Raw genomic sequence first — 11800 nt, forward strand, 5'->3', positions numbered from 1 at the left:
TTTTTTTCTCAATTGTTTCCTAAAACCTCTCCCGATTTAGAATTAAAGATTTTCATAAAAATTCAATTTAATTTATTTCTTTTTAAAATAAACAAAATTATTTTTTAATTTTATAAAATTTTTATTTTAAAAAAACAAAATTATGTAATAAAAATTTATTTAAATTATTTTATTACAAAATAAATCTGGTCGAGAATTTTAAATTTGTGTATTTAAAATGAATTCCAAACACATCTTTCAAATCTATCGTGCGAGTGAATAAATCATTGGATTTATCCTTGTTGGTAATAAGAGCCTCGTAACGACTTTTTTCCCTTTCAAACTTCTACCATATCGTCACAAGCAAAACACAATTTTAACACCTGAACTTTCATATATTTTATGAGGTTCTCATAATATTATTTGATTGCATAGACCCCTAAACTTTTGTAGTTTTTAACCCTCTTTACATATAAAAAGTATTGCCTAACAAAAACTCTAGTTAACTTTTATTCTAACCAGCTATTGAAAAATAATTACAATATCCAGGGAAAAAAGGTAATATTGCCTTCCACCAAACATGGTACAACTTTATGGACTTTCCATATGCACAATGTGTATAAGCCACATAGCTTATGCCCTTAGAGCCATTCCTGCTACTCTTAAGGAAATTGCCTATCAAAACCTAATGAGATGATAACTAAAGCTAGAGGATGGATGTAGCACATATCAACTTGTGCAATTTGGGATTCTAGTTATAAAAGCAAAAGGGAAATGCTAAAACTTGAACAATTTTTTTTGAACCTTCAACACCAATCGACATGTCAGTGAAACCCTCTTTGCCGTCCGCTGAATGACCTTATGATCTTTATTTCCCACTATTTGAATAGCCTTCCCAGGTTCCGGCAATTGTTGATCAAATTTATGACTTACCAAAGGTTCAGCAACATTTATGGCCTAATAAAAAGGCACACATGAGAGCATGTCTTAAGAAATGTATCTATCAAATTCAATCATATTTACCTCATCATATTGATGCACCTCGCTATCTTTTATACCATGCAGGTAATCTGTAAACAACAGAATCAAGAGATACATTTTGAGTGCATTATAATGTCAGTGCACGTGTGTATATATCATGCAACCTAAATAGGTGCCCACCTGAATAGGCATTATCCTTGAAAATCAGTAGACTACGAGGCATCAAGAGGACGGAAAAAGGATGGTGATTATCCATCCTTTTATCTGTCTCAATCTCTGAAGGTTCTTCACCAGATCCTTCACTTTTAACATCATTATTATCCCATGTATCCGTGCATGTTCTTAACCTTGAATGTGGAATAAAGTCCATGACAACAGGTGATCCAAGAGAGAGAATAGCTACTACAGGAAAATAAGCAGGTCCATCCTGGTGTGGCTGTATCAGTATGACAAACAATGGAATCATAAGAAGCTGCAATAACCACTGCGTTCAATAATGCATAAGAAACTTCAATTGTTGAGTTTAGAACACATGATACATTCTGGATCAAACATAATACACAATAACCTCACAATTCAATATACATTTTACATGGAGCAAAACATTAAGGAAAACCCATCTTTAAGCCCACTAAGTTTTTTAAGTTTTTCCTATTGAGACCTCCATAAATAATTGTTTCTAACTGAGCCCTCAACAATTATTTTTAGACACATTGAGCCCTTCTGTTAACTTGGGAGAGTGGGATATATGTTTGAGTAGCACACTTAGAGGAAAAAACCAAAAAGAAAAGGACATAAGCTTCCTAACCTGCCAAGTGCCAGCAAGTATTTCATTGCCACCTGTTGACAGGATTGGCGGATGGAGAAAAAACCAGGCTCGGAGAAAGCAGACAAGGATTGAAGACCTGGAGAAGAAGATAGCTCGTGAATTGGATTTGGTGGCCAATCTTCATTCTCCTATGACTACAACTAGTGAACTCTTTGCACCTCCTTCAACCAAGCGCAGCCAGCTCCCTCTTTTACTTCTTCCTCCTTTGACCTTGTCACATTGGTAGATGGTTTGCTCTAAGACCCAAAACCCCCTTTCATATGCCTATCCTCCTAGACTGAATCTCTCCTTCCACTACCACCATCATTCATAAGAGAATAAGAGCAGTGATCTTGTTGATGCTTTAGATGGGGGTACTGCACCATAGACTTTGGCTGTGGCCAAGTTGTCGTTATGGAAAGCAGATACAGAGATTTTGATAGTGCCAAGCATGGTGCGGTAGCTTCGAGGGATGCAGTGGCAGAGGAAGGGGAAAGAAGTCATAGGAGGAGCAGTGTAGTTCTTCGGATAGTGATTTCAGCCCTGATTAATTAGATGGGTAAGTTTTCTCATTAAGTTTATTGATGGAAAAAGATTTGGGTTGTTTGTGTTGTTTAGACTGGAGAAATTTTGAGCTGTTTGTATCATTTGGGCAAGACAATAATTGGACAAAATCGAGGGTTTGTCATTTTTGCAAGATTGAGGAGGGTGGGGAGGAAGAGAGAGCTTGGGTAGTTTGCAAAGGAGGGAGAGAATCTGACTATTAGTTCACACACACACAAAGAGGCTAGTTTATACACAGACACATTGAGAGAGAGAGAGAGAGAGAGAGAGAGAGAGAGAGTCTGAATAATTTACATTTTTCTATTTTTTTTATTTTTTATAACACCATTAGTTATTTTTATATTTTCATTAATTCTGTTAAATAAACCCTCAATGTCGCCAAAAACAGAGGCTTAATAGGAAACAATAATTCTCAGAGGACTAAATAGCAAAATCCAAATAAATGTGAAGTTGAGACTCAAAAATGGGCTTTCCCAAACATTAAATAATAAGATTCCCATTTGTCCAGCATAAGCACTCTGCAGAATCGAATTCTGCTGCTGAGTCGAATTCCCATTTTTAAGTACAATATGAGACAACTATGAGTTAGGAGACGTACAACAAGGGTTCAGTACAAACCATTATTCCCTGGTCAGGAAGGTACTCATTGATGAGAACATGATTGATTGCTGAGGGGAACAACCCTGACTCTTCATATATTCTTTGTGTAATCATTGTTAGCCAAGACGGTACTGCAATATAGCTTGCTCAGCCAATCATCGAAATAATACATCAAATTAAGAACATATGCAAGATGAAAAGTTACAACAATTAGCTATAGAATCAAATTTCAGAATTTCCTTGAAGGCACATGTTAAGCAACATATGAAAAATATCACCAGCAACTCATAATACAAGGTTAAGAAAAATAATTTATAGCAAACAATCACATGAAATTGTTTTTCTAATGACAGATTCCTTCAAACATTATTTTCAAGATCTTTAAACAACAGTAAGAAACTTCAGAACATGATTTCATATTAGTGGCCCAAAAAATTCCCTGTAAATGGTCCTAATAAGTTTAGCAATATTGCACTGCTCTATGAGCTCATGCCAAAGTTGCAGATGTGCATGAATAGCAGATTTCAACCCATAGGACCACAGTCGTTAACGACTCAAATATTATCATTCACTGAATCAGAAAACAAACTACAGCAGTAAACTACAAACTATGAAGCCAAACACCTTTTAAAAATCACCTAACCATGTGCAACTCAAGAAATGGCTAAAGAGTCAGTCTGCTGTCTGCACTTCTGACCAGAACAATCTGCAGTTCCAAAAAGAAGAAGCCAAGGGTTGCAATGAACTTCAATTTCAAACATTGATGCAAACATTTGGAGCATCTGAACTTTGGACGTTTCAACGCAAATTTGACAAATTGAATAATAACTTAAAGGCCGCAAATGGAAACTGAAAAAAATGTAAATAAAACAAATCGAACACATCTTGGCAAAGCAGACTGCTAGAATTTTCTAAAGCACAACCATCATTGGAGAGTTCAAACAAGATATCATTTCCCAACTTACAGTCCTGTGGTAAAAGACCCTTCTCATGGACAATGCCACCTGCCAATGACCAAAGCCTCAGTAGGAAAGGGTACTATAACATTGATATAATGTAAAATGTGGGGGTGGGGTGTGTGTGCACGTGCGCATATCTGTCATGTAGCTTTCAAAGAGTTTCCAGCATACCCCAATTTTGAAGCCTCCTATTTTTCAAAGATTTCCACTTTGATATGGGAGCACCATATACCTGTAAATATGAATTCGAGCCAGTTCAACAAAGAAGAAAAAAGGAAAGGAAGGAAGAGAAGTAGGGGAATTACCACCTTATCTAAAAGAAGCATTTCTTCACTCTCTGTAATAAAGTCAGGCTTGTATATCACAGTGGGTAAATGCCCCACTTGAAAGTTATTCAACTTTCCTTCCATTTACCTGCATAATGAAAAAGAAATTCGACTTAGGAGAGAAAACAAGCAAATAATGAAGGATAAGAAAATCCTACAAAAACAAACACAAGACCAAAAGGGCCATTATTAGAAAATTAAAAAAGGCAAAGAAGTTAACACCCAAAGCCAAAGACGATTTTCTGAAAGACCAAACGGCAAAATCTAAAAACAGAACGAAGTAAGACAATTTCATCCCACAAACGACCTTAAAAAAAAAAAGGGATTTTGATTTTTGAGTAGACTGAGATTCTTCTTCATCCATATACTTCAAATCAGAAAAAGTAAAGGGAAAAATTCATGGAATTATTAGCATTAAATCAAGTAAAACTAGTGATACTAGTCCAAAAGTCTTAAGGTCGGTGAGACATAAGTTGCAATGCATAAAGGGTCATGGATGCTCTTTCATCCTCCATAGACCTCTCTGCTTCACAGTAGAGCAAGAAAACAATAGTATGTACCGCATCACAGTGTAAAACAATAAAATTAAGCAAACATCACAAATTCTTTTAGCTTAGAGGTATGCATTTTTTGCTAGATCGCCTTAACTCGATTACAATTAGATAATGAAATAATTTTTAATTTTAACAAATATGAATAAAAAATGGTAATGCTAGGTGAAACAATTGCCAAAGCAAATACAAGACTAAAAACAAAGATCAAAGAAGCACCTATTATCCCTCTTCTTCTTCTTCTTCTTCTTCTTCTTCTTCTTCTTCGTCGCCGCCGTTCTCCCCACCGCCCTTCTACTGGCACTTGAATGGACCTGGTGAGAAATCGGAAGACGTCGAAAAGGAATGTGATTTCGTGAATTCTACGGAAAATCGGCCTTTGAAACTAAAGCGGTTGGGCCGAAACTAAATCAAGCCCTATTTACTCCTGCGTACATATACCTAATATATTCTTGCTATTCATTTTTTTATTATTTTAAATTTTAATTAAATTAACTAATGTAAATTCAACTTTAATAAAATTTAATTTTAATATTTTAATTTATTTTTTTTCTACTTAATATATAAGGATTTTTTATTTGTAAAAAATCATAAATATCTCAAAAATAAAATATGAAATATGAAATATTTTTCATAATGTATAATAGAAGGAGTTTAATAATACTTTTATTTAAAATATTTAATAATTATTGATGATAGGTTTTTTATTTATTTAAATTAGTGATAAAATTTTATTTTGAAAAAAAATATTTAATTAATATTAAAATAAAGAATGTATGTTTATATCAAATTACTTGTGTAATTAAATAATATCTTTAAAGAATTTAACATTATTTATAAATTCAAAATTTTTATTAATACTTTTATAAAAAAATTATCATTTATTTTTAAAATTAATTGAGTTTTTTTATTTATATTTTTATAACTGATTTTACTATTTAGTTAAGTATTTTCCATAGTTCAATATAACACAATTTAAATAAATATTAATACACAGATTAATAATTAACTCTTTTTCAGTTTAAAATTAAATCGAACCGAATAAACTGAAAATAAAAAATTTAGTATCAAATTGATTTTGATCAGAGATCGAATTGAATCAATTTGATTCGGTTCGATTTGATAATTTTCATTTTTAATAAATTTTTTATTTTTTAAATTTTATTTTTAATATTATAAATTTTAATTAGAATATTTTAATTTTAATATAATTTAATCTTTTTATATTATTGAAAATAATATACCATTATTACTAATTTATTCGGTTTAATTTTTTAAATTTTTTCTAATTAAAATCAAATCGAACTAATATAATTAAAATTTTTAAAATTAAAAATCAAACCGAATCGAACTGAATTTTTAAATTAATTCGGTTCTATTGATTTTTTTAATTTGAACCGAATATTGCTCACCATTTGTTATACGCCTATTTTTAGATCTTAATAATTTAAATTTTATATTTTAATTTAATCTGTTTTTTATTAATTATATTTAAAATATCAAAATATCCTCAAATATACAGTTTGTTTTTAATCTTTAATTTATGTTAAAATTAATATTTATATTTTTCAACTTCTCAAAAGATAAATAGTTTAGACTTTATATTTTAATTTTATTAAAATATAAAAGTATTGCTTTATAAAGAGAATTTTAATTGGATGAAATTAAAATATTAAAATTAAGATTTTTTGAGTTTTAAAAATAGTATAAAATAGTTTTTTTAATTACATATATTTACTACCAAATTAATTTATTATATGAATTATATACATTTTACTACTAAATTAAGTCATATTTTATAAAATGTGTTTAATTCAATTTATGACAATAATTAGATTTTGGTTCGTTTTATGAAAAATATTTTTTATATTTTTTTAATATTTAAAAAAATTAATTAATTAAATATTTTCTTAATTAAAAAAATTAGAAAATTATATCATTTGTCATCAAAATATCCCTCAACTTTGTGGGTAGTTTTATATTGTAACTCAACTTTATTTTATTACTAAAATATCCTTTAATTTTAAAGATAGTTTCATATTCGTCCCTAAAATTCATTTTATTACTAAAATATTTATCGAGTTTAGTTTTGTTACAACAAAAGTATATCTTATTTATAATTGTAAGTTTGCAAGTTAAAAATATTGAAATTACCTTGTTCTCCTCTTTTCTTTTATTTTTCTCTTGTTTTATAATATTAATTTATTTATGTAAAATTTTAATTAAGATTATTAATATTAATTTGTTAAAAATGTTAATATTAATTTATTTAAAATATTAAAAACATCAATTAAAATATTATGTAAATAAATAAATAAATATTAAGAATTTAATAATTTTACAAAATGTTAATATTTTAATATAAAAGCAATAGCATTTTATTTTAATATTAAAAATAATAATTAATTTTATTAGTAAATATAATAAAATATAATATAATTTTTTATATATTTAATTATAAAAATAAGGGAGAAGTACAAGGAAAGAGGAGAAAAATATAATATTATTATTTTTAATTCAGAAACTTATTATTACAAGTAGAAAAGACTTTTATTTAGACAAAATTAAAATTAAAAGATATTTTGGTAGCAAAATAAAATTAAAGAATAAACATGAAATTATTCCTGAGAGATATTTTATTTAAAAAATAAAGTTAAGAGATAAATATAAATATCAACTGCATCTAAAATTGGGAGATAAATAATATAATTTATTTAAAAAATGAATACAATTTAAAAATAAAAGTTAATAAAAGAGAAAATATATAAATTTATTAATATATTTTATTTTTAAATTGAAATTAAACTATGTATTAAAAATATTTTTTTATTAAAAATATTTTTCTATAACAAATATTTTTTAAATATAAGACATTTTCCATATATTTTAAATTAGGATAAGCAAAGGTAATAAAATTTGTGAACAAGAACCAAAAGAAGGTGGGTGACAAAAAGAAAAGGAGTAAACGGGACCCACCCCCGTAACTTTCCACCAGAAATTGAAACGTGTAACGTTCTTAATGGCAGTTTCAGAAACGTTTCAAGTAAATGATTAAAAACACAAATCTGTAATTATTATTATTATTATTTAATTTCCCTTATTATTTTTTTATAAAATTACTATTTAATCGTTTTAATTTAAAATAAAAAAAATAAAATTTTTATAATCATATATAAAAATAAAATTATGTATAATTTTATAAAATTTAATTAAACTATTATCTTATAAAATCATTTACGCTAAATGAATAAATAAAATTTTAAAAAAATTTTTAATTAATATTTTTATTAATTTTAGTGGTTAAGTAATTACTATTCATTTATTATACCATGAAGAAATTCATTACTACTTATTTTTTAACTTTAAAAAATAATAAAAAGTCGTTTAAAGTTTAAACAATCTATTAATTATTGTAACAGTATTTTGTTACATTTAAATACGTATTAACATTTTAAGAATTTCTATTGAAATATTATCTAATAATAACAATAAACTATTTATTCAATAATATCTTATGTACATTTAATAAAAATGGGATAATTATTTAAATGATAAATTGTAATTGATATGAACTAAGTTAAAATAACTTTATATTGATTTTTATTTTGATGATCGGTTACATGAACTTAAAATTGTCAAAAAAAAAATATCATATTATTTAAATAAACATTTACTAAAGTTAAATAGTAATCTAAAGATTTATATTTAAAAGAAAAATGTTAGTTGATTGAATTATAATCTAGTTAGCTGCTTCTTCTCTTTCTAAAATTTTTTTTCAAAGAGAGTTTTCTTTATGAGATTTTGAGAGTTCCTTGAGGCACATGCCTTTTTTTTTGTTGAAGTTTCACGGCCACCCCTGCTAGCGGGATAAGGGTGATTTCTTGGTGAGAAAGATGATTTTTTTTATACTATCTTTTTTTTTGTTTGCCTCTTTTTTCTTGTTTTTTTCTTTCAATAGGAGTCTCTCTAACTCACTTTTTTTTATTACATACCAACAATAGGAGGGTGGGATTGACTTGCCGACGTAGGAAATTTCTCTTTTCTATAGTTGGTATAGATCTTTTTGGAGATGGCTTCATCACCCTACATGGTGGTGGTAAGCAGTGAGTGATAGAGGAAGCTCCATCTTCTCTTTATGTTAACTGCTTGTTTCTCCATCGTTCTACATGATCTGGAGCTTGTATTTGATCCTTTTGCCGGTTTCATCTTCTCTTCTTCTTTGAAATCTATGGGTTTTATGTTGATACTAGTTTTGCTTCTTATTTTTTAGTCTGTATATAAACTTTTGGTGAAAATTATAACTTTAAGAGACTTTTTTAGTTGGTTGCATATATGTTTCTTTATGTACTAACTTAAGAATTTGATTGAACTTAATTGCATGGCCGCATATTAAGAATGAGTTTGTTGCATTTCAGCTTTAAAGTTTGTGTTGGTATCTCTTTTATGATTTGTATACATTGATGAGATTTTGCTGTGACATACTAATTGCTTGAAATAAGTTAAGTTAACTTTGTGAGTCATTGATTATGAGTAGCTTTCGTGAGTCTTTTCTGATTAATGAGTGCATACTTGATGACAAGTCTGATCTAAGTGTGGGGAAATTAATAATATGCACAATTATGTAGTTTTAATATTCTAAAATACTTAGATATTGAGTTTGATTTCGTTTAAAACAACTTGATTGGTTTAAATTTTGTTATCTTGGTAAGATTGGAGAATAACAAGAGAAAAATCCAATTTGGACTCTACATTTTGAGATCAAATGTGATCATAATTAAATTCATAAAAAGATAAGGCACAAAGTCATACTTGAAGTCTAATTTTTAGACGAACTGTGCTATGATGTTATGAGACGTAATATACTTGATGAATAGAGTCTAGTTTCAAATCCGAGAAATAAATAGATAACTCTCATCTGTCAAGATGTACTCAACTTTGATTTTAGTTACTTGTATTTATGTTAAATTAGGACTCTTAGCACTATAAAAAGAGGACATTTTGATGTATTTGGGAGATCATCTCATCTTTCATCTCCCAATCTTAGCCACAAACATGTGTGGCTAAGTTTCTCCTTTTCAAGGATAATTAAAGTTTCAGCTCAATGATAATTAAAGTTTCAGTTCAATTAGTTGTGAGATTTATGTGATTTTATTGTTTTCTCAATTATTTTTAGTATTTATATTATTTCTGTGTTTATTATTTATTATTATTCTATTAGTTATTGCATTAAGGCACCATTGCTCAATTGATAGAATGATAGATTGCTATTGTAACGACCCGGAAACCGATACCCCTCTGTAACGGTCCGAACCGCTACCGGCGCTAGGATCCAGATCGGCTTAAGGCCGCCGGGACCCGTAGCAAGCCAAACATACATCCTGTCACCTGGTCAAATCCCATGCATGATCAAAACTTTAACATAAAAACTGTAACATCTGATGTAAATACCGAGCTTGACCTGTATGCAACATAACTGGAAACATAAAGAACCCCCTACTAGAGCCCTCAAAAAAACTCTAGCTGGGTCAACATAACATACATCAAGCCGGAGTCACATCCAAGGAACCAAAACCTAACCTGTGCATGCATCAAACCACAAACATAAGACCTCTACTAGGGTCCTCATCAAATACTCTAGCGTGGTAAACAATACATGCCACAAGTTTAGTTCCAACACAACTCAATATAAAACCACTACATACATCATGTACTAAAAAGGGACTAACCAAGTCTTAGGGCCAAGCACAGTACTAATACATGAACATAACTCTGCTTTACTTACATTACAATTCATTATCTTACAATACATTATCTCAGTTTACGTTACATGTCCACACTAACACTATTCTAATACATAAGCACAACCTTAACTCTTGAGACTTCCCGATCGACCTCAAACCTGCAACACTGGGGTTAGAGGAGAGGGGTGAGCTAAAAAGCCCAGTGAGTAGAAACAATAAAAACAGTTCATTAATTACATGCTTTCATGAAATGCGTCACAGCACAAACAATTCACATCACGGATTGGACATGACCTCCAAAGCTCCCTCTGTCGGTGCCCGGCCCCCAAAGGAGCTCACACAGGACTTTCAATACATAACATGGTGCCCGGCCCTCAAAGGAGCTCCACAGGACTTCTCTTGTCGTGACAGACTTATGGGCCATTGGGGTCGCCTTGGTCCATCCACATCAACAGTAAAGAATGCAATGCGTCATATTCGTGTAACTAGTGCAATCAACCTATTACATATAAACATGATGCATGAACATGCTTTAGGCATTTGATTTCGTAAAATAAAAGATTAAGTTAGTTTTACTCACCTCTGGCAGACGCTGGACCGACTCTGCAACTGCTAACACTGATGGCCTCCTCGGTCCCTCGGGTCCAATCCTACACAGGTGGACTCGAATGAGGTGCCAAACACACTCTAAACAACTCATAAGCAACTGCCTAAAAACCCCCTAAAACATCACTTAAACATGCATAGAAAACAACCATGAAAGGGCTGGACAAGGCACTTTCGGCGGCACTTTCGGCGGCCGAAGGTCCCTTCCAGAGCCGAAAGCCATGCAGGTTCGGCGGCCGAAGCCTCACTCCAGATCCGAAAGTCAAGCACCTTCGGCGGCCGAACATCACCTTCGGCGGCCGAAAGTCTGCTCCAAATCCGAAACACAACTTTCGGGGGCAAGGTTAGGCGGCCAAACCATGCATCCACAGGCAGGTTCGGCGGCCGAAACTACCTTCGGCGGCCGAACCTGAGTTCATCCAGAACTCAGCCTCTTATGCATACAAGCCTCCCAAGCCTTCCAAACACCCCAAACAAGCACCCAACCTTTCTAAAAATATGCATAAACCCTTAACCATGCACAAAGGAGCTTAAACAAGCTTAAACTCCAACAAAGAACATCATAAAGCATACATAAATAGCTTATGACCCACATAAGCCAAAACCATCAAAACTACTCAAAACCTCACTTGCTCTCTCCCAATCATGCATACACTCTCCCACATGCATAAAGGAGCATAAACTA

General features: G+C 30.7%; 1 protein-coding gene across 1 annotated transcript; it reads right to left on the minus strand.

The window, feature by feature from the left end:
• Positions 1-461: 461 nt before the first annotated feature.
• On the minus strand, positions 462-5153 carry LOC110606758 (alpha-ketoglutarate-dependent dioxygenase alkB homolog 6). Its single transcript, XM_021745734.2, has 8 exons — positions 4988-5153; positions 4200-4305; positions 4063-4123; positions 3898-3936; positions 2951-3063; positions 1141-1396; positions 1003-1049; positions 462-936 (listed from the first exon to the last, which is right to left on the minus strand). The coding sequence occupies exons 2-8, from the start codon at positions 4299-4301 to the stop codon at positions 757-759; spliced, it is 798 nt and encodes a 265-aa protein (XP_021601426.1). The 5' UTR covers positions 4302-4305; positions 4988-5153; the 3' UTR covers positions 462-756.
• Between the last annotated feature and the right edge of the window lie 6647 nt (positions 5154-11800).

The sequence above is a fragment of the Manihot esculenta genome, chromosome 18 (assembly GCF_001659605.2).
Source record: "Manihot esculenta cultivar AM560-2 chromosome 18, M.esculenta_v8, whole genome shotgun sequence".
Lineage (NCBI taxonomy): Eukaryota > Viridiplantae > Streptophyta > Magnoliopsida > Malpighiales > Euphorbiaceae > Manihot > Manihot esculenta.

Bases quoted from the DNA above. Each gene is read 5' to 3' on its own strand.
- LOC110606758 (XM_021745734.2), bottom strand. From the start codon at position 4,301: ATGGAAGGAAAGTTGAATAACTTTCAAGTGGGGCATTTACCCACTGTG. The intron at 3,937-4,062 runs GTATGCTGGAAA...GGTCATTGGCAG, and splicing joins TAGGAGGCTTCAAAATTGGG to GTGGCATTGTCCATGAGAAG. The intron at 1,050-1,140 runs GTGGGCACCTAT...TGTTGTTTACAG, and splicing joins CAAGGATAATGCCTATTCAG to ATTACCTGCATGGTATAAAA.